This window comes from Aptenodytes forsteri, unplaced genomic scaffold (genome assembly GCF_000699145.1).
Source record: "Aptenodytes forsteri isolate BGI_AS27 unplaced genomic scaffold, ASM69914v1 Scaffold518, whole genome shotgun sequence".
Taxonomy (NCBI): Eukaryota; Metazoa; Chordata; class Aves; order Sphenisciformes; family Spheniscidae; genus Aptenodytes; species Aptenodytes forsteri.
In genome coordinates this window covers 356,717-383,803 of record NW_008795773.1, presented here as the reverse complement: position 1 = coordinate 383,803, position 27,087 = coordinate 356,717, and the positions used below count along the sequence as shown (strand labels likewise).

The following is a 27,087-nucleotide window of genomic DNA, read 5'->3' as shown; positions in this document are numbered from 1 at the left end:
TCAGTGTGTTATCAACATTATTCTCATGCTAAATCCAAAACACAGCACTGTACCAGCTACTAGGAAGAAAATTAACTCTATCCCAGCTGAAACAGGACGTGCATTTTGGACATACCTTTTTGTGTGAGTATTTTTTCCAGGTGAGGTGGATTCGCGACCACTTTTAACCATCAGAGATCAGTTCTGGATCTCTGGACCTCTGATTTCTCTGGGCAACTTTTTGTCCATGTTTTATTAGACTTAGAACTAGGATATCTGTATTCCCACTCCTGCATATCTTATGAAATTGGTGTTATGTGGAAAAAAATTACCAGAGTGAGTACCATGCTCATCTTTGGAAAGAAAGGAAGAGTTTTATGTCTCATGTGTGATGCTTTATGTCTCCTTACTGGGGCAGGGCTTGAGCTTGGAAGCCTTGCTGAAGGGCTTTCTCAACCCTTTTCTTGAGTGCCTTTTATTCTTAAAAGTTCAAATGAACTAAATCTCTGGTATTTGCCAGCATTTTTTTTCTCCTCACTTCTCTTTCACGGAATTGTAGTGCTGTACTGAAAAACAGATGGCTCTGGAGTACCAATTTAGATGCTCCATGAGGTTTCCCAATGAATCTTGATCCTCTGTGCCTGGGGGTAAGACCGCTGCCATGCAGTTTTCTCACCTGAAGCACATAAAAGCCGGGATTCAGAATCCCAGTGAGTTCACTGAAAGAAAAATCCTCGGGAGCTATTAAAAGTCACCACCTCTGGCTTGAGAAATTCATGAACTGGGAATTGCTGGAGGCTCAGAGAATGTTATTAAGTTTTCCTTGCTCTAATACTCTTCCCCAGCAATCTGCTGCTGGTTGCAGTCAGAGAGACACTATTGGGCTTAGATAAATATTTAATGTTACCTCATATCACCTCTCCTACGTTCTTAACTTTGAGCTATTCACCCCATGTCTAATCCTACTGGAAGAGAACAGTCCCTGAAGGGTGCAGGCGGCTGCTGGAGGATGGAGGGGTGTTTTCATGATGCCAACTGCAGCTGTAAATTGCCTGCGAGGCTGATGTCAGGTGTGGAGAGAGCGTCACTAGATGATGGTGTGTAACTATGATAATGCGTGTTGAGGATGCGGTAACGCATCATCTTGGACATTGGTGTGGCTGTTTGAGGGGGATGTACTTGAGAATGATTTTTACTACTTCGTGGCTCTCAGCAGTTTAGTTTAAATAACACTTTTGGTCATTCTGTTTTATGCACTTGAGAACACATATGTTGGTGTTCTTGATCACATTAATGGAGGGTTATTTAATGGTTGATTAATTGGGAGAAATTGGAAGTGTAGAGCAGATGGTTGTTATTTCTGAAGCAAAACAGAGTTGGTTCAGTTGGAAGCATCGCCGTGTTCTGAGCTGGGGATGAATAAGGGTCTGGGTGTCTTCATCCTGCACTGCCGGTGTGCAGAGGGGATGCTGGGCAGACTCTTCCCGAGCCGGCACAGCTGTGTGTCTGTCTGTACACACGTGTTTGTGTCATATTCTGTGAACTGCTTCTTTTCCAAATACAAAAGTGAGGTAAGTGGACATGATTTCTGAAGTCATATGCCTCTCCAAGGCTCTTTTGAGGCTCGATGGGGATGTGTTGTCCCCATTCAAGATATCTGTGGGTGAAGCAGCCGTCACCTTGACTAACATAAAGATGCAGCCCAGCTCTCCAAAGTCTGCCTCTCGCCTTGTATAAAAGGTGTTCTGGCTGGCTGGGTCACTGGGTTTAATGGTTTCCCCTTAGGGCATGTGCCCCCAGTGCCTCAGATCAGCACGGTGCACTCCAAGCTCCTTTGCTGATGTTCCTGGATGTCAGTGACCGGCTGCAGAGAGATAACAGGCAAATGCAGAGGTGGAGCACTCTGTTGCCTCCTCGTCGTTAGTCTCTCTTACTTGGCATTTTTATTGTATTCCTTAGCTCATTTTACATTCCTAGCTGTTCATCTTTGCCTACTAAACTTCCACCACTGTCGTAAAGCTTTGTAAGTCACAAATCCTGGAAGAATATTTGGTCTACATATCATTTCTATTTTGCTGAGAACTTTTGACACATTAATGAACAGAAATGATAACTCTGCTGTTGAATGCTTTTTCAAAAGTTACCTGCCCTCTCTCCCTTGCTGTCTTCACAGCATGCAACGTCACAAGTATTTCTTCTGGGAGACCTCTCTTAATCCCATTACCTCATCCAGAGCTGTGCTAGCCCGACTGTTAGTGAGGCTGAATGGTGAACCAGATCAAAGACTCTGCCAATGTTAAAAATTAAGTGGTAAAAACCCCCAGAAGCATTGGGTCTGTTCTCTGCAAATAGACGGTTCAATGAGCACAAACGGAGGAGCAGCACAGATCCAGGAGTGAAGGGCAGGTTAAACCAGTTCAGATCTTGAAATGCTTATTAACTAGTTCCCTCTACTTTGGACTTGTTGCTTTCACAGGAACCAACTACCATAAACTTTATTGGAGGATGAGAAAATTAAATTCTACTCTCAAGTCATCCTCCTTTCTGTGCTTTCTTACCAGCTTTCACTTTTTATCTTTTGGTCTCCACTTACAGGATATTTTTGTCCATTTTTGTTTGCTCTTCCTTCCATCATCAGTGTAACAAAGAGCAAACGTTATTTGGATGTTTGAAAATACAACATGAAAAAGCATACTTCTGAGGTTTTTTTCCAAGTCTAACACTAAAATATGTTAAAACAGAGTGAAGTCTTCGCAGGAGGAATTGGGCATTGTGGGGGAAATGAGTTGGCCCTGAAGGTCAGGATGGCCAGCTCCAGATACTGTGCTTGTGGGTTTTGCTTTTTGAGCATGTAAGTGGGAAATTATGACCTTTTACCATGTTGTTCATTCATGGTTCCTTGATTTTTACTAAACACATTAAGCCATGCTGCTTTATTAATGCCTTGAGAGACCTCACATAATTGTTTTGTTATTTCGTACATAAATTTCGGTTCTTTATTAAGGAAAGAATGAAGGATTACATTATGAAAACATCAATACAGAGCGACTGCTCTTTCATGTTTTGTAAATGTGAATTTCCCTCTCAATATGAGACAGATAATCTTTTCTTTAGGTATGAGGTTAATCCCTTAAGTTTTCTTTTCTTTGCTTTTTTGTGTTTAGCTGCAGTTATTCTGCAACCTCCATCTCATATGGCATGTATTGCTGCTGGTGAAATAGAATTGCTAATAAGAAAAATAAACTAAAGTGCCTGCAAGAAACTTTATGTGCATCAAAATTCATCTCAGATATAATGTTGTTGCCAGATGCGTGCGTATGCCTATCCCTATAGTGGAAGTAGTGTGAATCGGACTGTGCCCTACGGATTTGTGAGTCTCTTTCTCCTTGGGGTTGGTAGTGGTGTAGGTTCCTGTTGGCGTGTTGAATAAGAAGTAGTACTACAGAGAGCCGTAGGATTCATCTGGGGAGTTGGTTCAGTGCAGGATGAACAAATTACGTATTTCAGTAGGTCAGTGAAATAGCTTTTTTCTTTGAAACCAGATTCCTGGGCAATGGTTGCAAGAGGTACGTGATATTCTGAATGTTGTGTGTGTGAAAATGCAGCTGCAGTAGAAACTGTCATCCTATGTGACACTGAGGAATGCGATAAAAGAGAGCTTGTAGGTTGCGACTAATGCAGTAACAGAGCTCTGGGAATGTGGAGAATGGGAAGATGTTATTGTAGGTAAGTGTGAAAATTTTTGTGAAGGCTTTGTGCCAGCTCTTTCTTCTACAACAACTCTGATGAATGCACTGATCCATCATGATCTTCACAGCAGATTCACGGAACTGCATTTGTTATAGCTACACTTTCTCAATACAGTCTGTCAGGAGCAGAATGGCAGGTGTTCACATGTGAAACTTCTTGTTCTTCCAGGTCCTGCTTTGCTGCTCACCAGCGATAACATCAAACAGCGACTTGGTTCTGCTGCGCTGGATAGGTACCTGCCCTCATTACTACTTAGGAGAAAATGCAGAAAGATACTATGCTGGTCTTAGAAATATACAGTGTTTGGGAATAAAATCCTGTGTTCTAACATACATTGTGCTTTCTCATCAAGGTGCTTGAGACAACAATGTTTCAAGAGTATTTGGTTCAAATGTGGGTGGCTTTTTTCCATAGTTACTTTCTCACTTGTGAAATTGGAAAAGCTGAATTGCTCCAAGTGTACTCATTCTTAGGGGTGCCATGGAAGTCTTACTGAAGTAGGCTTCACTGCATCTTCTTTCCTCTGTGTATGTATCTAATGGTATAAATAATGCAGAAATGAAGAAAGCGTGAGCCTGGAAATGTGGGCAGATAAGGTTCTTAGACTGGACAAGCAGGAGATGCAGGTGTCTGATGTCCTTCAGATTTTCTGCTTGACATGTAAGATTTCTCTCTACTCTGTCAGGAGCTGTGATATAAAACCATTTGAATTTGGTTTTTTTTCTTCTTTTCTGTCCCCAGTATCCATGAATACCGACTAACTAGCTGGCTGGGACAGCAGGAGGATATTCACCGTATTGTACTCTACCAGGCAGACAGCACCCTTACTCCCTGGACTCAACGCTGCATCCGGCAGGCTGACTCCATCTTAATCGTCGGGCTGGGAGACCAGGAACCTACTGTTGGAGAGGTGTGGAAATAGCTCCTTCCCATATTTGCAGTGTTAACAGTCCAGATCAAAGAAGGTTGTTTCATACTCATGAATTTTCCTGGGTTTAGTGAAGCATAAATAATGAAATATTCCTGAGAAACGTGTATTATAAATAGAAAAAGAACTGAATGAGGATCCTCTGAAATGGCAAGTTTTATGTAGAAGTGTTTCCAGCTAAATTCTTTTCCTCTAAAGAGTCATTTTGGCCAATGGTAAATCAAGTCAAATTGCTTTGCAGCTTTGCGTTTCTGTCCAGAATTTCTTTGCAGGATATCCAGATAGAGAGACAAATTCTTTTCTGCCTGGATGGAATTCATGGTGTGCCCCTAGGAAAAAGTAGATATAAATTGTATTGTATGAATAATTTAATATATTTTATTACAGATTGTAAGCTGTATTTTTTTTTCCCCTTACTATCTATTTTTATTTTTGATATTTTATTACCAAAGTTGTTTGTCCAGGCACATAAATTCTGCAAGAAATTTAAAAATGAGGTCACGAGTGGGTTTTTTAGGATTGTGAAGTGCTGAGTCTGACCTCCAAAGAGTCTGGGACTGGTACCATCTGCAGTGTTTCTTGTGTGTCACTTTGTGTTGGTTCTTCATGACTGTATGTGGGAGGCAGGAAGCACAGTAAAAGCAAGTCGCCATCGGTTGCCTAAAACAACAAAAAAATAAAATAAGGAATGCAAGGAGTAAAAAGCGATCTGATTGGAAGGGAAAGAACAACACATGCTGAACATTTGTAGGCTTAAATATGACTTGGGAAGCAATCTCATTTTGCATGAACAGCGTGTGTCTGTGCTATGCATTTAATGGTCTATGTTTTAGGTACAAAGCATTCACTTTTAAGTAGTCAGGTTTGAATCCTTGTCTGATTTTAGACTTCTGTATGCCATGTAAGCCCACAGCTAACAGCTTCTTTGAGGGTTCTTAGTGTGCATAGTCGCCTGCGGATTCAGATGGGAATAGGGGTCAGATGTGTATATATATGTGTGCGTGTATGTACAGATACGTATTTCACAATACAGTATTCTGTTAAACTGATACTGGAGCAGTAAATACCTGACGCCCCCATTCCTTTGGTGTGTGTAATGTGCTGTAGCTGGAGAGGATGCTGGAGAACACCGCGGTCCGAGCCCAGAAGCAACTCGTCCTGCTCCATAAGGAGGATGGGCCTCTCCCTTCCCGAACTGTGGAATGGCTCAACATGCGGAGCTGGTGTTCTGCTCATCTTCATCTCCACTGTCCACGCAGAGTCTTTTCCAAAAGAAGCTTGCCCAAGCTGGTAAGAGATTCCTCCTTTGGTGGCTGGTCCTTTAGCTGTAGTACCTTACTTGTAATCCATCTATCAAAGGTAATCTGATATAACGTTATTACGTGATATTCTGATGTGCAATTGACTGTTACACAGATAATGTTCTCTTAAATCTGTTTGGCCTCAATTTACTATAGGAAACATAGGGATAAGGGGCTCATATCTTCCTTATGGATGCATACTTGGCTTGGCTGAAGACAGTAAATACTACCTCAAGGTCATATTGATAGGTGTAGAGTCCTTTTCATTGGGAGGATCCCCATGCTTGTGAAAATCATGCTAAAGATAAAGCAGAGGCAGACTTGGGATGCTTCCCAGTAACTTCAAATCCTTGTCAAGAAAAAGAAATAGCTGCAAAGAAAATACTGTACTACGGTGAAATTCTCCCAGCTACTATGAAAGTACGAGAGATGCATACAATCACTAGAACTGTTTGGATAGTTCATTAACCCTCTTTTTGTTTGAAGACCAGCTATCCACTTTTTAACAGTGTGTTATTGGCTGGTAGCGTAGACTCTACCTTGCCTTTAGAATGACCATCTGCCTCTCTTCTGCAGATAGAGATGTACGAACGTGTATTCCAGAAACCACCAGACCGTCACTCTGACTTTTCTCGCCTGGCTCGTGTTCTGACTGGAAATGCCATTGCACTGGTCCTTGGGGGCGGAGGAGCAAGGTAGGTGGCTTGTCCTGGGCACGGTGGTGCGTTGCTACGAGACCCTAGAGCACCACTGTTACTGGGCTGCAACAGATTCTTCAGGGTAAAATCAGCACTGTTCTGTAAGTAGCATTTGGGGAAGACACTGAGGAGTTGCTTTTCTTATGCAAACTTAACCTGCTGTGTGGATTTGTGCTTGGATTTCTGCAGAAGGAACATGAGTGTTTCTGACCTCTTGAGACCTCTCATAAGTTGGGCTTAATACCAGGAGATGACCAGGGCACTAAATATGACTCTTCTTTCTTTTGTTGGCCTACACTATGGATTTTTTTTTCCCCCTATGGATTCTTATATTAGAAAATGGCTCACAATATTTCAAAGGCCCCCAAAGCTCTTCAAATTTTGAGCAGCAAGAGGAATTATGTCCTCTAATGGACAAATGTTCTCTTTATAATCACCCAAAACCCCAGGTACCGATACACTTCTGACAGCTGTACTTTACAGAAAGATTGTATTTTTGCAGACGTGGGGGCAAGGTGTGTGCTGAACAGTCTATTAGAATTCCATCTGAATTCCTGGTGAGCTTTGGAAATAAATTATTACTGACATTTTTCTTTGGAATCCCTTTCTACTTTGAGAGTTTCATGTTGAGACAGAATTTAGTAGCCCTTTGTCTCAAGAGAGCGCCGTCTTTGTTGTCTTCATCACCATGTTCTGGAAGCCCTTCTTTAAAACAGCGCTTTGAAATACTGCTCTCAAAAATAAAAAGTATAATTTGCACATAGTATGTGTATTTAAATCCATGGAAATATCACATTTTTGTCTTCGGGCCAGTGCGTGCTTTGGGGGGATTATTCGCTACGGTAAAGGTTAGAGCTCCTTTGTGACAACTTGTTCTGATTAGTCACTTGATGCTGAGACAGCCACTGCTTTGGCTGTTTCTTTGAATGTCTGCAAAGATGCCTTTATCCTGCTTGCTTTCACAGTTTCCTCACCTAAGATGATTTCAATATTTCATTTCTGAGATAAGCACTATCCTGTGGAGACACAAAGTAAGGCAGAGGAGGGGAGCTTCTACTTAATCTGGGTATCTCAGGAGGCTTCTGATTGACTGATGCAAAGCACTCGTGGTGTGGTGGGGTTTTTTGTTTGGGTTTTTTGTTTTTTTGTTACAAGCTCTCTGGTATCTCTGTCTTTACTGAAGCCTGTGTCACGCTAAAATATGTGCACTTCTATATTTCTGGCAGTACATTTTGCTCATTCCTTTCCTTTCTTCCTTCTGTAAACACTGCTGTAATTTTTGCCAAACTATTTATTTTTTTTTGTTCTACTACTTAATTTGCAAGCTACCACCTGCTGGTTTTCAAGAGCAGAGGTAAGAAAGAGCAGGATTATTGAGCCTGTTTGTTGGTCCTGTGTTGTCCTCCTCCGCAAATCTGAACCGCTGCACTGCTACTGTGTTGACTTTAGGATTTCGGGATGCACACCACCCATTCAGCAATGTGACCATGTCCCATTGTCCATTAATTTGCTCATTTCTGCATCCATGCAATATGGAGGACTTTAAGAGGATTAAATGGCAGAATGGATAAATACGATAATTTCTTTTCTCTGAAACCCTATTTATGTCATGGTCTAAAATGCTTTTTCTGGGGGTTCAGGCTGGCACGTGGGAGGTGTCAGCATTGTGCTTCCAGTGGAAAGGTACTTGTATGCTATTTCTGTGATTGAATTGTCATCTAAATTGTGGTTAGGCGAAGGATTGGGATTTTTAAAAAAATCTTTTTCGAAGTGAGAATATAATTAAGACTCTGGGGAAAGCATGGAGTTACTCTGAACTCTGTAAAAATCTGCCTTGGGAAGGTTCACAGGTCAAAGTAAGTACTTAGGTCCCTATCTCTACTAACAAAGGATTTTCAAGAAATTATGCACTAGGTACTTAAAATCATCTGTGACTAAAGCCCATTCTGGCTGAAAACATCTTGACGTGTCGCTGCACAGACTCTTGGTAGTTAGCGTAGCCTTGGGATAATATGCTACACAAAGTAACCTCCTACCTTGTTCTAGAAGCATGAATCACACTGGTCACAAAACCCAGAGAGAGCTAATAGTTACAGGGTGCTGGCTGGTGGTTATTTCTGTTAAAGGCAGCGTGTTCTGTGACTCCAGTACTATCAATTATTCAGTTGTTATTTTGGGAATGTTTGTCTGGCTTCCCAGTGACAGTTAGTTTGGGAGGTTTTACCAGAGCAGCTTCCTAGTAATTATCTTTGTGGTTTGTCATGACAAAAGGCGCATAGGAACTAAAGGTTTTCTTTCTCTTGTGAGTATAAAAATAAAACAAATCGAAGTGATACAGTTCTAAAATTATAGTGTTTTGCTTTTGTTAAGTGCTAACTTAATTTCAGTTAGAAACATTGTGGAGTTTGAGGGAAGGAAAGGGGATTTGCGTTTAGAAAAATAATACCTTTGAAATGTAGTTGCAAGAATAATGACACATCAAACCCTGCAACAAAGGCATAAACCCTCCCATAAATCATTCTCATGACCTTCAGCCATCCCACGTACAGCCCACCCTTTCTTTGGTTTTCTATAGTTGTCTTAGCAAAGCTGTTTGAAAACTAAAATTTATGGGGAGTAAATAATTAATACAGAAGCATCTGGGAATCCCTAGGGCTTTGGAAAAAAAAAAAAAGGGTCGTGCTGTTTCAGAAGACTGACTTAAGCAAAATTGTGATGACAAGCTTTGTTGTTGATTATAATGTCATTATTCTAGGAGTGAATTTCGTCCAACGTGCCTATTCTACATAGGCATAATGGGAAAATACAAAGCATTAGCCCTGTTCCAGTTTGGTTATTTTGATGAGAGGCTGTATTTGCAGTAGCGCACATGATACAAATACATCATGTGCGTAAAATATACTTGTTGAGAAGGAGAGAGTTATTGTTAACCGAAGTTACTTGCCTTTTTTGGATGTGCTATCTAAAATAAGGCATAATAATCAGCTGCACGTTCATGCTGGGAATGAATGCACGTGGTGCCAGAGACCTTCACCAGCTGGTACTCGTGGAGTCTGCACGTCCTGCCCCCATCTGCTACGTGATGCACGGGTGGACGGGGCTCTGCAGCACACTGTGCCTTTCCCTTCTCTCCGCTGCCCTTTCCTTCAGGCAGAGCATTCGAGCCTTCCCTGAGGAGCTGCTGAAGGATATTTGTAGATATTTCATCAGGGCATCTTTTCTTTTTTCCTTTTTCCATTTAGTTTTCTCCTCTAACTTATTATTTCACCTCAGCTCTTGACATGTCAAGTAGGTTTTTTTCCACAGCACTTTCTTGCTGACTCTAAGGATTTGACTCAGACTCACGCCTTTTCATTTTGGGCAGTTGGCCTGTTTCATCAACTTGCTCTTTCTGCCTGTTCTTCTTTATTTTCAGCTCTGGTCCTCTGAAAAGGGAGGATAAAAGCAGCAGCGCAGGAGAAGCAAGTTATGCCTTTCTTGTTATGGAGATATTTGCGTCTGATGAACCCACTTGTTGCCTTGTCTGTCTGTCTGTGCTCCTGAAGCCTGTGCCGTGTGCAGGGTGCTCACACTCCATGCTTTTAGAGAAGGCCAAACATGCGGGTCCATCTACCCCTGGTCACTTACTGGCTGCTGCGCTGAGCCTGGTTTGGATCTCTGTGCTCCTTAAAGCCTGGCTTTATGCTCTGATTTGATGGCTTTACCCAGTGATGAAAAGACTAGAAGAGTGCCCAAGAGGCAGATCTCATAATTATTCTGCTCTGAGGAGATCACATTTGCCTTCTGCACCCTCAGCGTTTGACTCCAAGACCACTGATTGCACGAAGAATAAAACAAGGAGGCTTTGCTGTCGCTGCATCCGCTATGTTTGGCTGCAACTCCAGTTCATTCAGGCAAATCTGAGTAGAAACCTGCTTATCAGTCTTGCTTACCTTCTCTGCCACCAGACACTGATCCCTTGGCCTTCTGTTCATCCAGAAGGCGCAAAGACAGAATTTGTTTGTGCTTAGTCTGCACTGGGACAAAGACTTGCAGCTTATGAGTAATCCCTAGCATAGTCAGGTTAGGCAAAGCCACATTCTGCAGTTGGAAGGAACCAAGGGACGTACAGCTCAGATTGTCATATATACATGGGTCAAGCAAGGAGAAGGTGCATCTCCCAGTGCAGGTACAAGGAACTCTTATTTGAAGGCTGGGTCCAATGTGGCAGCACGTTGAGAGGTTTCCCAGCTGTCACTGTGCCCCTTTGTGTTTCTGAGCAATCGTGGTAGAGAAGGATTGATGAAAAGCTCCCAACATAGCATAAGGAAAAACTTGAAACAGTCACTTTGAGAACTTTAGAGGATCATGTTCCTTTTCTGAATGTTGATGCGTGCTTTTAGCATGCAAGTTTGGCTAGGAGATGAGGAGCCCTTGCATATGAACAAACCCTGTAGTGCTTCCCCTGCTCCGTCTTGTTTAAAAAGGAATTGAATTTCGGCATTGATGACCTGGCCTATCCGTGTAAAACACTTGAAAGCAAGTATATGCTGTGCCGTAAGATACTGTATTCCTACTATAGTGTCTTTGCACACTGCTGTCCTCTGGGGCAGAGCGCCTTCTGGGGAGCTCCCGACTGCCTTTAGCAGGTGAAGGGACGTGTTGCTGATGTTCCATGGCCTGTAACACAGTACTTTAATTACAGTCTCAGCAATTAAGTGGTATCATGGCATAAGCGCAGAGGCTGAATTTGCAATATGCTCGTGTGAGGAGTCAGAAATGATTAATAAAGATAGTAGTGTGTTTTGGGGTTTGTTTTGGTTTTCTGTCTCGTTTGTTATTCTAACTTGGAGAGGAGCCTTAAAATGTACAAAAATCTTGTCTCATCCCAGAGGAGGAGGGGTTTGTTTTGGTTTTCTGTCTCGTTTGCTATTCTAACTTGGGGAGGAGCCTTAAAATGTACAAAAATCTCGTGGTCTCATCCCAGATGAGGGCAGGCTGATTCTTAATTCTGTCTTCTTCCCATGATAATTGAGGACAGGAGGTGTTTTGTGGTTACCCTGTTATTTAGTTGCTTGATGCTTCCTTCTTAGTTGGATTTTGCCATCTTAACTCTGAGAAACTTTTGCTTCTTCATTGCATGATGCAGATCTTCAGTGTTTGGCAAGAGGATACACTGCAAGCAGCAGAAATTCTACTTTCACCTCCTGTGAAATTCTCATCAGCTTTTTTCTGAGAGAAGCTATGAAGTCACTGTTTTCTTTCCCTTGCTTGAACCGGTTAAGGAAAAGTTGACAAGCTGCCAAAATTAATGAACATGCAAATACTCAGCAGCATAACATGATAATGCAACAGTTGGACTTACTGGGGCAATGTGCTGCGAGGAAGGGATGTTAGAAATCAAACCTTTTCTTTTCTGGGGCTGTTGTTAGCTCTACCGAAGACCAAGGTCAAACGGCAACGCAGGAAGGTCTGGTTTCCAGCACTGCTGCCGTGGAGAAGAGCACTGGGAGCTGTAGCTGTGCCAGTTATCTAGCGACTGAGATCCCTTCCGGACTGTCGTCTTTTGCTCCATGGTCCACAAAAGCAAAGAGAAGCATGTCTGCTCCCTGAAAATAGGGAAGACTGCACAGAAAATGTCTAAGCTTAGGGAGTCTTCTGGGGCGTAATAAAAGTGAAGGCTCCTAGGTCAGGACTGAGGTTTGGGCGTCCTGGGGTGGAGCCGGCTGGCTGGTAGTGCAGTGGTGGAGCTGACATTTCATAGCCCAGCTTTCAGTGTGTGATGAAACATCCGAGGAATAAAAAGCTGCAATTTGAGGTGGAGACAATGTTCCAGTTGTCCTCTGGCCAATCCATGATCACTTCCAGGATTCCTGGGCGACTGGGGTTTCCTATTCGAGCCCGTTGTGTGATCAGTGCAACCCACTTACTCCATGTAGCATCAGTTGCATGATGTGTACAGGGGACCCTCCCTCTAAACATCCAGCCCAGCACCGGCAGTCGGGGTGCCAGGAGGAGCTGTGCTTCAGTGCCCATCACTTCTGAAGCAGCAGGTCCCTTGGTCAGGGTCAGGGTCCCTTGGTCCCTCAGGTCAAGGGACCTGAGTGCTGTCCTCGGGATGGACAGTTTGCTCGCATGATGCAGACAACGCGCTTTCCGTGCTGTAGCTTCTTTTCCTGCGGTGCAGGTGATAGCAGCGTTGTGGTTATGAAACCCTGATGTTCAATCTCGGGCAACAACAGAATCTCCTGGGGAGACTGCGTGAAGTTTTATGGTGCAGGTGCTTTGGATTCAGTTCCAGCAGTTAAGGAAGATTAATTCTTATTTCTCAACTAAGACAGATAACTAATGATATGAGGCTTTTTATTCCTATCAGTGGGAGAAGTGTGTGCGTGGACATTGTCTTAAAACTACCCCTGCAGAGCTGCAGTGCTTGAAATGGAGACGGTGGGCTCATAAGATCAATTACTATACCTCAAATACAGGGTAATAATTGGAAGCATGAGGGGAGTTGCTTTTTTAAACTATTAAACTTGACCACAAGCACCCAGACAATGTGCTGTTGAAAGAATGTGTGGGGGGAGAGGGAAGGAATTTGCTGCCTGAATTCAGATGCTACCTCCAGAGGCATGCCCTGAAAATACTGCCATAAAGAACCCAGAGCAGTGTTTTTCCCTATGGGATCCTAAACGTATTCAATATAGAGATTACAGAAGGGATGAAAGAAAATCCCATGGGAATTTCCTGGACTCCTGATGTTCCTCACATAAGTTGGAACACAGTAAAAGTTTTTCAGCTCTTTTGCTGGGTTCAAAACTTTCCGTAGACTGAGTCTAACGAGGGGCACTCCAAGGTACGAAGGACAGGGATCTGTGGAGCCCAAATGTGCTGGTATTATCAGTTCCTTATGCTGGAGAATAAAAATAATGCTCGTCTTGAGAACTTGCTTAGTAATGTCTTCTCCGTGCTTCCATTCCTATCTAGATAGTATATAATCTATTCACCCTTTTTCTTTTTCCACCTGGCCATGTCTCTGTTAGTCTGTAAGTCTCCGTTTTCCCTTTCTGACACATCCAAGCCCTAAGATTACCCAGTTTCTTCGCACCCTTTTCATTCCACTGTCATTCCTGCTTCTCTTCTTTATATCTGCTCTTCAGTTCCTTCCTCAGTCTTTGCTCTCAAGTCCTCTTCTCAAAGGACCTATTGCAAAAAATCTAGTTTTCCAACTACTTCTACCATACTGGGGGGTGTCCTTATTTGTCAACTTAACAGAAATGCACTTGGCTTTGAACTAATTCTTAGCTCATGCAGTGAGCTTCAGGACCGGACTGAATTTTGCAAAAAGATTACTGATAGCAATGTTTAAGGTTGCTCTCAGTGGTTTGTAATGGGGTACAGGTATCCCCTTCATTTGTTATCTCTATCTCACAGCGCTTAAAATTCACAGTAAAGAGGGCTGACAGCTTGAAAAATGTGTAAAAATTAGATTCTGATTCTTTGAAGTATTCAAAAAACACAGTCTGATAAAACACTTGTTCTGAAGTAAATTATGAAACAAAATTCTTGCTAAAACCATTGTTCTTCATTCTGACCTTGGCTAGGATAGTTCCGAAAGAGCAACAACAGCCTCTCCGAGGTGCTCGGGGTGTTGGTGGTGTCGTGAGTTACTGCGGCTGTTGAGGGTTAAATCACTGAAGTGAGGAATGGGCAGTCAGGATTTCACTTTGCTGGCGTTCAGCTCCTGACGTCGCATGGGCTTGAGCAAATGGCTTAAACGCTTATAACTTGTGTTCTCCTTTTGTAAAACGAGGTGTCTGCCATCTCAGCTTTGGTGTCTGTGCAGGTCATCCTTTATAAATTGCTCTGAAGCACTTACATGGAAGAGAAGTATAAACCATTACCACCAGGAACTGTTTGGGGTTTTAGGAGGGTATTGTTATCCCTAAATGTATATGGATTTATGCTCTCGTCTCATGGGTTGGATGTGTCTGGGGAATTTGCTTGAAGCCTGACATCCAGCCCAATTATGATGATAAAGTTAACTCTTTATTCCAGTGTGCAGTGGCTGAGGAATAACCAGGCTGCTGGTAACCCTGTTTGTGTCGTCTGGGTACAGTGCCGAGACATGGCCAACATTTTTCCAGGAGCTGCTGAGATTTGAGAGTACTCTTGCCTGTTCTGGGCAGCAAAGAGCCCACACAAGCAAACCCTGTAGTCCCGCGCCAGCTCTGGGTAGCGCCAGCTCTGGTGTCTTCTCTCACAGTGCAGAGATGCTGTAGGAGAGGGGCTCTGGTGGAAGCCAACAGGTTCCTGAGTAGCCGCCTCTGAAACTGAGTCTGTAGGATGTGCCAGGTCCTAATCAGCTGGGGGGTGTGCATTTGGTTTCCTGGTATCGTGGAAATGTTAATGGCTGGACGTGTTGATGTGTGATCTTGTAGAGCTAATGTGGGTCCAGCACTGTCCTCAGGCAGGTAAGCAGCCTTGGTGGTGCGGAAAGCGGCGGTCAGTGGTGCTGGGCTCTGCTTGGGTTTGGCCAAGATCCCTGTCTCCAGCTTGGCGTCTGGCAGTCCTGTACGGAACCAGTCTGGCACAGATTGGGTCCTTCTGCACTCAGTTCACACCATTTCCTAATTTCTACTTAGGCAAGATAAGAGTGAGGATTTTTTGCAATTCCTGTTTTTTCTTTTTCTCTCCCCCTGATACAGTCAGGCAGCATCCATGAAATTTGTGTTTCATTTCCAATTGCTTGCTCAAGAAACTGAGATGGAATGTAAGGACTCTGCTTTCCTTTTCTATAGCAAGACAGGTCTTGAAGAATATGCACCGCTAAAAGGATCCCATTCCTCATCCTGATATTGCTGTAAAAGGTGTCAGGAAATGGAACTGAAATATGAAAGAAACTTGAAAACTTGAAAAATGCTTCTTCCCTTCTTTTACCGTCCAGCATCTGCAGTCTGTCAGTGGCCAGTAACTGCTGATGAAGCGAGGTTTCTGCAGTATGGAAGTATCAAAATGATATGACAGAGGCTGGATCTGCTTTGTGTCATGAAAAAAAAACCCTGAATACTTGAAATATCCTTCCTCCAGTTCCCTTTCTTCAAAGTAATCCCTTTGTACACCAGGCCAAATTTGTCTTTTGACATTTGGAAGGGCAGAAAGTTGGCAGCCCCGAGGTTAATCCTTGTGACCTTTGCGTTAGTCTGCAGTCTTCAGCCTCCTTCACGTACGGTTAGCTTGCTGCTGTGGTAGGTGCGTTTCAGAGGAAGGGAAGCTTTTTCATGGCCTGAGTATGGTTTTGTGTGTGTAGATAGGTATCTGTATCACAGTGCACAGTGGGGTTGTAATTTTTCTTTATTATATCCCTTTTTTGAAGCTCAGATTGATGTATGGGGGCTTCAGAGCTTCTAATTATTCATATAGGTGTTTGGAGAAGTGGCCTGTGCCCTGCATGTTTGTGCTGTTGTCGTGAGCAGAGCATCCATTGCCACGTGCAGATAAACCAGACCAAAATCTGAATTCCAGTGTCAGCCACGCAGTCAGGCTCCTGGATTCCCTGTGTCTTTCAAAAAGCAGATTTGATTTCAGGGCAATATCCAGGAGCTAAAATAACAGGGAAGAGTCTAAACTCTTTATCCTTAAAGGTAAAATTACACCTTTGCCTTGGTGTTTTACTTTTGGTCCTGTTTTGTGGAGACTGAAGGAGAAAGATAAGGAATGTGGGCTTTTCCTTGGAAAAGATGATGATAACTTATGTTTGGGTACCTAATTTGAGTCTTATCCAGGTCAGCCCTAGAGTATATTGTTTGAACAAACAAAACCCAAGTCCTAAAAATAAAACAGTGGGTTCTGAGTATTTGCTTTTGTTGATAAAACCTCGTGAGACGTGGCTGTGAACTCATACTGAAGGCTTCAGACTTTCTGTTTGCAAATGGTTGGTAATAGACTGCAGCGTAATTGCTCCTAAGGGGCTTTGCTTTGATTTCTTCAGGGACAGACCATCTTGTGTATTGCCCGAGAGCTCAGCCATATAATCGTGTTTATGCATCCGTTCAAAATTCTGCCTCAAAGTGCAGTTGTCTTAAACACAGACAGAGCCGTGTGGCTGTTATCAGATCTGAATGCTAATTGCTCGGTGAGTTGTGTAATAGTTGGGTCATCACATGCACATAAAAGCCGTGTTCATATGGCTTGGCACCCACGTAATGCTTAATGATCTGATTTTTCTTTTTCCATCTGTAGCATCTATGTAATTGCTCATTTGCTCCCATTTGCCACGGAGGTTGAAGATTTTAATGGCTTCTGTTAAATCCTCCAAGCAGCCGGAGCTTGGGAGCCATCTACTTCAAAGTTATGACTTAAAAAAATTAAAAATTAATTGCAAGTGGTTTATTTGGATTGTCCTGTCCTGATCTCCAGTCTTCAACCCACCAAACTCATAGCAGTACTTTGATATACAGGTGAAATTAAACAAGGAGATGGTGGAGTTGTGGTTTAACTCTTGTTACTAGTTTTGCACCTCTCTCTCTCAGCTGAAAAAATGTGTGCCGTGTTACGGAGCTGCAAGTTTGAGGGAACGCTTTCCACGTAGCAGTCGTAATGCTCTGTTGGGAAGTCCACGTGCTTTCAGGAAGATGGTAAAGCTCTTGCATTGCTGTGATTTTTAGGAATCTCTGTCTAACCTTATCTGGGCAATGAGCTTTCCTGTTAAGAAAGAGGAGATTGGAGAAGTTGTAAGTAAAATCACAGTTAAATTCTTTAAAGTGCTATGCTTTTGTCTTATTTCTGCAGCTTCCAGACGTTGTGCTTAAAATGGGTTCTTCTAAGACTTTTCACAAGTAAGTCTCAAAGGGGTGGGGGAAGGAGGATATATTTGTTTTCCAAAGAAATTATCTTTCTTTGCAGATAACTGAATTGTTTCTTGGCTCAGAGTGAGAGACAGGATTTTGTTTGGCATCCCCACGCGGAAAGGGATGAGGGGAGTGCAGTTTGCCATTCAGCCTCTCTTCCCTCCTTCCTCCTCCTGCACGCACATACCGGAGCGTGCTGCTGGCAGGTGGGATCAGAAAACAAAAACCCTGGTGCATTTTCTGATTCACTTTTACTCTGGCTTTATTTTGTGTTTTTTGTCCCCTCCAGTGGCTTACTCACGTATCCCTTCACACCCCAGGTCTGGGTAGACCCGACAGCCCTCCTGGAAGGGCGGAACAATTTTTGCTGACTTACTTCTGTGTCAGGCACAAATCTCTCTGTTTAAAGCTTGTTCTAGAGTTAGTATATAAAGCAGAAACAAGATCAGTGCTAAAAGGACATTGTATTTGGATTTTGCTGCAGGAAGGTGGTTTCACTGGGGTTGTGATAAATAGGAGTTGCTTTTTCTGCCGCACCCGCCTGCGTAGCCCTGAGTGCGCAGGGCAGTCTCTGTAGCGTGGCACGGCTAAAGGGAAAACGGCTCCTTATCTCTGAGTTAAGGAGATGGTGGGAATCTGAGGGCAAAGCTGAGCGGGAGGATGAAACGAGGCTGTTGCTAATGGAGGGGAAGACAGGAAGAATTCAGGTCTCTGGATCAATACGCGAGTAACTGGGGACAGTTTTAAAAATGGGCAGTGCAAGGGAGAAAGCTTCCTTCAGGGCAGCCGCTGGGAAGGGTCCTGTTGGTAGCTGGATGTTGGGGTGAGAACCAGGTAATGTGGGATTATTCCCTCTGTTTAGCTTAGAAATGGGGCTTGATTAATTAATTAACGTCCTGACTGGAAACTTCCTCGTAAGTGTGCAAGTAGTACAGCGGGAGCAGAAATGCAGTGGTCTGGTTTCTGTTATCCTTTTGAGCTGACAGCTCAATCACTATAATTATTCTGGCAAAATTATGATACCGGGAAGTTTTATGGTCGGGAAAGCTGGGAAATAATGTTATTGGAAAGATACAAGTATGATTAGTTCTCAAAGTGATCTTTGTATGTATTGTTGCAGCTGCAAAAGATTGAAGGTGCCAAACTAATAGAGATATCTAAGGAGATAATACAGTTGCAACTTGTAGAAGACTTGCTTGATTTCTAAGTCAGTGACTGTGCCGCTCAACGTCGGGATTAGCAACGAAACGTGTACCAAAAAATGCTTCTTTTTATATAAAGAAGAAACTCCTCTTTATCTCATATTTCCAGATACCACTCTATATAGCCCTTCATTTAAATAACATATAATCTTCCTCCCCGCCCCAATACAATGAGCGCCTCCAGCGTAACTCTGAGAAGGTATCTAACACCACCACCACAAAAGACGTTATTCAGGTAACGGTTCTGTGGTGGATGTAGCTGTATCTGTTAGTCTGAGACCAGTGACCAGCCCCGGCTGTGGGATCCCGGTCCGAGAAGTGCGGGTGAGCCCGTGTGCCGTACCTGGCGGTGTTTCGGGACGTGCTGTCTGTTCCCGTGGGTCGGAAGCTCAGTCACCTTCGGTTTAGGAAGCAGCATTGGAATCGTCCGATGCACCACTTATGCACGTCTCTAAAATGGATACAGTAAATACATACTTGTCTGCGCTCACCCCATAAGCTGGGTGATCTAACAACTGCTCATAACGTGCTTTGAATCAAAGCTGTTATATGAAGGAAAAGCTGTTTTTATTTGTATAGCTTTGCTTCTTCAGGAGTTTTAAGGTTATGAGGGAGCCTTAATTCAGGTTTGTTAGGCTCTGGTGGAGTTCAGTAAAGTCCCCTTGGCAATTTCTCTGTTTTTCTACCTACTTTGCCACTTAACTCCGTCAGGAAGGTGGTGCAGCAAGCTGTGTGTCCTGCTCCGGGGAGGCTTTGGTTAGAGACACGGCAGAGCTCTGCAGTAGCCATGACTTTAATCCTGTTTTTAACCAAAGGAAATAACATCTCTTCAGTGCATTCAGAGAGATCTCCTTCGTCCTGATGATTCAATTAGGAGAAGAGGCGGGTGCTGGGGAGGCTGAATACCTGAGCTGTATTTTCTCTTCCTTTCTGAAACTGAAGTGGACTTTGGAGGTGTGCGGTGTGATCAAGCTGCAGCCTTGCCTTGCTGCTCCATTAGTCACGGTCTGAAAAACGAGTGTCCCCTCTCTGTGTGCTCATGGTATCATGTTTATTTTTCCTAACACTGACAGGTAACATCCTATTGATACGTTAAACGTGGCTTGTGGAGAAAATAGCGGTGCACTGTCTCTGATTTTGTATTAATTGTATTTTCTTCAGCCCCCTGACCTGAGCACAGAGGACAGCCGGTATTCCTGCTGACGCTTTAATCTGAACTGTGCTGCTGCATTTGCTCTCTTCTTCCTGAGAGTCATATCTAATCTGAGCTCTGGCAGGCACGTGTGGAGCAGACACATGCACGTCTCGCAGAAGAATTTTTCTTTTATCAGTTGTGCTCTGGCCTTTGTGCATTACAGTCACATGCCAGCAGCATTTCCCTGGGGGATGAAAGCAAGGGCTTGTTTCAGGAGCAGGAATTTTCCTGCAAGACCTTCTGGCAGAAGGTCCGCGCTCTCTGCTTGCTGTGCCCTGTTATTTCAAGGAAGCACGTCTTCAACCCAATAACTCCTCTCCCTGCTTCCTGGTCACTTATTTGTGATCATTAGTACAAAGAAGAGATGGCGCTTGAAATTTAGGAAGCACGGCACTGCTTTTGGAGGCTTTTTAAGCATAGTGCGAGCATGAGCTTGGTAAGTAGGGCAGTAAGTGCCACTGCGGGGCAGCTGGTGCACAGAGCAGCCCGTGGCTTGCCTGGCTCAGATCAGGTTGCAAGGCAGTGGCAGGGTGAAAACGGAGCGTGGCTCTTATTTCCAGTTCCTCCTCAAACTGGTTGGTGCCGTTTCCGCTCTCTCTGCAAAGGGCACTAATTAATCAGGCCTGTCCTAGGGAGTGATAGACGATGGAAAGGAGTTTTTGTTTATATATAGACTCTGCACTTCTTGGGTGAATCTTTGGGTTCTGCTGCAAATTATTTGAAAGTAATCTTCTAGGTCATTGGTCCTTGGTGCCAGGAGTCCCTGTCACTGTCCTGGGGACAGGCGTTAATCCTGGCAGGGGAAATGCTCCGTCCAGCTGCACCGTCAGGCAGCTTTAAGGCAAAGGACAGCTGCGTGTGCGGCTCCAGCAACATGCTGTGCATCTGAGAAGCTCCTTCCTCCTGTCTAGATGGCCTCCCCTGTTCCCCTTACCTCCGGAGTAAGTGACGTTCAGCTCCACGTCAGCCAGGAAACCGGAGATTTCCCCGTCCCTTCCTCTGCTCCAAGTGAGTGCTCTGGCACTGGTGTGTACGTACAGTGTTGCCGCAAGCAATCATCCTTTGTGCTCCTCTTGCCAAACTCTTGTATTTTCACATATTGCCCTAAAACGGGACAGATCCCCAGTGAAATTGTGCCTGGTATTACAAGAAGCGCACGATCCCTGTTTTTTTTTCTGCACTAGTACTCTGACCGTTAACAGGGATGTAGCTCCCGGCTTCAGTTTCTTTTCCTCTTTAGTTGTAGTATGAGAGCTGCCCACATCGGCTATCCGTGATGCACCGGCAAGTTGTCAGTGAGTGGGATGCGTGCTGCCTGGCGAAGCGCCGGCTCCGGCACACAGCTTCCCTTGGCAGCCTGCCCGTGTTTACGTACGCCGTGAGCTGCGAAGAAGTGGCCAAGAGAGAACCAACTGCGAGGAGTTGTTGAAAAGTTTCATGTAGTAGCGTTGCTGGGGTAATGGTGGCCTAAAGCTGTAGGGAGGGGAAAAAACACTTAGGAAGAAGTAATATCTTTAGGAGGCTGGGTGGTACGTGGAGCAATTAGGTGGGTTCAGGCACATTTGACTTTCCTTGGGATTTTAGTTTGCACAAACGGATTCAACCACGAAGCTGTTCAGGATGCTGGAACTGGAAGAATCAGCTTTGTAGTTGTGTATAAATGGAACAGAACTTAGTCTGGCAGTCAATAGGAGGTCCCTTTCTGAGCAAGAAGAGTACTTTCATTCCCATCTTGCCGGTCAGAGCTTTGAAATCGATGCATCTGTTGGAGATATGTGGCTGTTACACATTTAGCTGGAAGATTGTGTTATTGCCAGGGACTTTGCCAATGCAAGATGCAGAGGTGATGGCTTGCCAATAGAAGTAATAATAATCTTTTGTTATTTATTCAAGGGCATGATACAGCAAAGTAAAAACAAATCCAGAGTGATCACGTCAAATCCTTCATATTTTATGGACACATGAACGCATGAATGAGGAGATCCAGTTTCGGAAGAGGTTAAAGGGAGAGCATCCAGTCTGGAGCTAGTCCTGGCCAGTTTAAAATTGCCCTCCAAGCAGGAAATGCTTTACAGTACTGAACATGCCTTAACAAATCCACATGATGTAGGCCTTCTCCAGAAGGCAGGCTGGATAGCGCAAGTCCTGTTCCTCAGCGAAACATCGGTGTCAGCTAGTGACTTACGCACGGGGATAAGGCAACAGTAAGTGCCAGGCACAAGAAGCAGATGGCAAAAATAGCTGCGATCTAAAAGCCTAAAAACAATGGGCTCCTCTGGCAGGGATAAAAATAGAATTATTTTAACTTAGGGCACCTTATGAGAAGAGTGGTTAAACATTGGAACAGGCTGCCCAGGGAAGTGGTTGAGTCCCCATCCCTGGAGGTATTTAAAAGACGTGTAGATGAGGCGCTGAGGGACATGGTTTAGTGGACATGGTGGTGTTGGGTCAACGGTTGGACTCGATGATCTTAGAGGTCTTTTCCAACCTTAATGATTCTGTGATTCTAAGAAGCAATAGTAAAGCAGGGGAAGGAGAATTTGGAGAGGAAAGCTAAATGAGCCATTTTCTGCTCTTGGATTGCACCAGCGCAGATCTGTCACTGAAGTCACTTACACAAGTATAACCGAGAATCTGTCTCAAAGCATTTCAGCAGCTGGAGGGGATTTATTTAGATGGAAAGAATGTGTTCAGCATAGCTTGGCCAAATGACACCTACGGTGGACTTGGCAGCTGTTAGCAAGTATTTATAGGATGTAAACAGCAAGGGGAAAGAGGACAGAAATAGAGCAAACCATGGGGGAACAGAAAAATGGGATGAAAATGGGAAAAGGAGAATTTTACAGCTGTATGGGTTAGACCGCAAAGCCTCCATCCAGGTGGAATGAACTGATTGACTGACTTGATATTAATTGGACAAAGCATTTGAAACTGGAGGCTTCATTTTGTACTGATAAGAAGGCAATCAGCCTCCACTGCTAATTTCTCCGCTTCTGTAATGGTTCTGCAGAACAGACAGGGATCCTTCTCCCATTAGAGGATCGCTGTTTATAAGATCAGATCAAATGTTCCACCTATGCTCCCTTTACTGATGGTAGATAGTAGCGATTGCTTCAGAAACGAGTATTTGCAACAATTAGCAGCTTCTGAGCTTCCTGAACGCAAGGTTGCACCTCTGATTTTTCATGTTTCGTAGCCACTGACAGCCTGGTACCTTTGATTCATCCAGTCCACATTTAAATCCATCTGTGATTTGACCTCTTCAGCATGTGGTAACAGTGGTTTCCCCAATTTTTGCTTTACATACATGTGGCTGTGTGTAAATTTTTCCTTTTACATTAAACTTTCTGCATGGTGATATCATTGGCTGGTCCTGCGTGTCTCCCATCAGTCATGATCTTCCCCAGTCAGGGAGTCAAGTCTAGTTTCTTCTCACGTGAAGTCCTTTCCATATTCTGGTAATTTTTTTGCTTCTCTCTATCATTTTCTAGTTCTGCTATTTTTTTTTTTTAGTGAGAAGTCTGAGCTTGCTAGCAGTTCTCAAAATGCTGGTCCATCTTTGGATGTATGTTCTTATGTTTTCTGTTTTATTCTGGTTTCTTTGATTTGCCTTTTGAATTTCCACTGAACCCTAGGTTAATATTTTTCAGAGAAAATCTCTCTGTGTGAGCAGAGCTAGTTAAGAGCTCATTGCTGTAGGGGCGTTGCTGCTTCTGTTTTTCTCTTGTCCCATCAGCACTGAGGTTCATCTGTTGCTTATCACGACTCCATCATTGCTCCGAGGTCCTTCTGCACTTCTTGAAATTAAGGAATGCATTTACTATCCTGAAGAAATTTGTATCATCCTCAAACGCTGCCTCCTCATCTGCCCCTTTCCTGGGTCTGTGTGCTGAATGAAACTCTTGCCTTCTCGTCACTGTTTGTCTCTTCTTGCTCTTTGTTTTCCATCTTCAAATTCATTATTAATCCACGCGGTGACCCATCCCGTGATCCCAGGCTGGCTGAGTTTCTTGAAGAATCGCTGGAAAAGACTCCTGTGGAAAGGTCTCTGAAATCCAGCCGTTCCTGGCTGCTTAGGAGGAACCCTAGTGGATTTTTGACGCATTGGTCCCATGTTGACATAAAGCCATGTTGACTTTTCCCTCGCATGTCCGCTGGCTTGATTCTTGGCTGTTGTTTTTGTATTGCTGTCTTTCGTACTGAAGTCCGGCTGGGTGATCTGCACTTCCTCGGCCCCTCAGGGAGTCTCTTTGAAGATTTCTGCATTTGTGACACCTTTTTCTGGCATTGAGGTTTGTTTAGCAAGAGATTGGCAGTTGAGCTAGTGCACAGTCGAGCTCCCTTAGAAGGTGGCATTTACGTTTTTATGCTCTTTCAATGGCTGTTTGTCTGATAATGCCTTTTTTCTTTCTTTTCTTGACACAGGGGATGCTCCCAAGTGGGAGTTATCAGAGCGCTGATCGAAGCTGGCATCCCCGTAGATATGATCGGAGGAACATCTATTGGTGCTTTTATGAGTGCCTTGTACGCCGAAGAACGCAGCTACAATCAGATGAGGATCAAAGCTAGGCAGTGGGCCATGGTAAGCATTGGAAATGTGGCACTCCTCTCCTCAGATGGAGTGCAAGAGCTTAACCGCAAGCCTTAGCAGGCAGCGACGCACAAGCAGCCGCCCAAGGAAAGTGCGGCCATCTGCACTTCGGCGTCTGTACGACGAAAAGGGCCCCTGCCCGGCAGCGAGGGAGTGAATTGGGAAAGCTGCTCACTGTCACGCTGGCAGGTGATGCGAGCGCCCGAGGAGGCAGGAGTCAAACACTTGACTTTGCTCTGCACAAACTCCAGTCGCAGTATAAACGTAGAGTGATGTTGTTTAAGTGTGTTAGCCTGTGTTTATCTTTGTTTTATCTTCTCTTTTTGTGTGCTGGAATCTGTTTCCTTTCCAACTCTCAACAAATGTGTTTCTCTCTTGTATAATTTTCTCTCTTTCGTTCTCACATGCTGTCATTTTTCAGTGGAACTGATTGACAGAGGTAATCCTTCTCTAAACTAAATACAAAATGTGTAATTCACGGTATAGCCTGGGAATTCCAGAGTGGTGGTACTCTGTGTCAGGAGAAACTTTTAACTTTAAATATTTAGTACAAGCAAAACCATATTTTCATAGTTAAACCAAGTTTTGGGAAGGTTGTTTTAAATAGTGAGTTATGTGGGTGAATTTACTGACAGGACGTTGGGGGAAAATTGTACTAGCACCAGGTTACACCTGGTTCAAACTGACTAATGGTGAAGATTAGCGTTATTTTTGAAGTTTGCTAGTTACGGTGCAATTCCAACTTTGTCTTGGTTATACGAAACTCACATTTTCACATTGGTTTTCTTATTGAAAGGGTAAGCACCATGGGGAGTTTTCTAAACTGGATTAAGTTCTGGGTCTGCTTAGATCTTGAGTTTTAGGGGGAAATAGGAGTCTGTAGTTGGCACGTGTATACTGCTTACCCTTCCCAAATGTCTTCTAACCTGCCATGGCTTTGAGACGAAATCTACTGTATCTTGGTAAGATACCACTTGCCTTGCGAGCTAGGTAGTCTGGGGCATTAAAATACATATGGAGGCCCCAGCATGTTTGTGCTCTCCTGGTGGGCAGAGGACCGTGGGACTCTGTTTCACCTCCCTGTCGCTGTTTGCTAGAAGAATGCGGATTTTGTGCTTTTTATTTAAGAACTGCCTGTGCCTGGCTGGGTTGGGAAGCACCCAAAACATAAACTGCTCGTGATGCAGAGCAGTTCACTGCAATTGCAAAAGTGGAGGAGGCTTGAGATTAAAACCAGCTGTACTGAATCATATCGGACATCCATTTAACCTTGCACTCTTTATTTCCCACCTGGGTCACTACCAAATGCTTACAGAACAGCATCTGAGCAGGGCGAGCATGTGGTGATACCTCCCTGCAATGTTTTCCTAGCCTCCAGCAATCTTGGCTCACTGCCCTCTCTCCGTTGCTCTTGGTTAGGCTAGAGCAATGGAATTTTCCTCCGTGCATTTGTCCAGAGGATTATCTCCTCTTGTTTGTCAACTTGTCAGATCTCTTCTGCACAGGGGGTGATGCAGAGCTGGAAATGCTGTTTTCTGGGCTTCTCGGTGCTGTGCTCCCATCGAAGCCGGCTTCATTTCCAGCATTGCAGCTCTTGAGCTCGCCAGCCTAATCTGGAATCACACTTGCTTTTACCAGAAATATAGTTAAAGATGAAAAGAATGAATTTAATCTATTGATTAACTTTTGAACGCAAATTGCAAAGCTCAGAGAACGTTTCACAAAGGAAAAGGCAGGTTTTGGCCCAGCCTCGGGCTGTTTCAGGTATTGGTACCTTGAAATCTGCAAATAAGTAGCTGGAAGAGAGGTTAATGACCTCTGTTAGAGCAAACATTTCATCTTACTAATGAAGAATGGATTTACTTGAGGTCTTTCATGATTGTTCTGACAAGCTTGCCAGGTCCGCATCCAAACCAGAAATTGTTCAAGGGTTTGAGAATGAAAAAAGAAAAGACCGCTCTGTTTGAAGCCTTTTTCACCGTTAACAGCACAGTCCAGCAGAATGGTTGCATTGTAAATTGAAGAAAGCCATGAAAACCCTCTCTCCAAGTTCAGATCACAGCTAATGTACAAAGTAGCTTGAGGGATTATAAATCTTTTTAACAGTGGCTATTCTGGGTTATTTTCTCTTGTATTGTGTTGCAGCTGTAGACTAAGCAAGGAGAGCGGCTCCTTTCACGGAGCACCAGCTCTGTGCGTAATAGTTCGGGGATTCATAGAAGATCCACCCGAAGGGAACGAGTGTGAGCCAGATGACAAATCCATCAGATAAGCCCCAAATTCCCAGTGTCCAAACGTTGCAGGACCGTTCCCGCTGTCCTGCAGAGCAGCATCACTGCCGGCGAGGACCGCTGCAGGAGGCGGCTGCTGTGCAAGAGATGCTCTGGGGAGTGTCTTTCATTAAGCCACCATTATGCAAAAAGGCTTGAGTGCTCCCTGCTACAGAAGCTGCTGATTCTGCTCCTCTAAAGCCTGGGAGCTTTTGCTGGTGAAGGTTATTGCTGAGTGCTCTTTGTGCAAAACCTTGCAGCCTGGCTTTTTTAGCCTGTGGGGGTTTTTGAAATGTCTTTGCTGTGGTGGATTAGATAACTCTGATTTCCCCCCCCCCCCTCAAAAA

At 44.0% G+C, this 27,087-nt stretch overlaps 1 protein-coding gene across 1 annotated transcript in view; it reads left to right on the top strand.

The window, feature by feature from the left end:
* PNPLA7 (patatin like phospholipase domain containing 7) overlaps window positions 1-27,087 on the top strand; it is a 128,147-nt gene that overhangs the window by 68,465 nt on the left and 32,595 nt on the right. Inside the window, exons 22-26 of the mRNA XM_009283607.2 lie at window positions 3,898-3,961; window positions 4,471-4,639; window positions 5,765-5,947; window positions 6,535-6,653; window positions 24,305-24,461. Of these exons, the coding sequence (XP_009281882.1) occupies window positions 3,898-3,961; window positions 4,471-4,639; window positions 5,765-5,947; window positions 6,535-6,653; window positions 24,305-24,461 (692 nt within the window). The remainder of the gene's footprint in view (window positions 1-3,897; window positions 3,962-4,470; window positions 4,640-5,764; window positions 5,948-6,534; window positions 6,654-24,304; window positions 24,462-27,087) is intronic.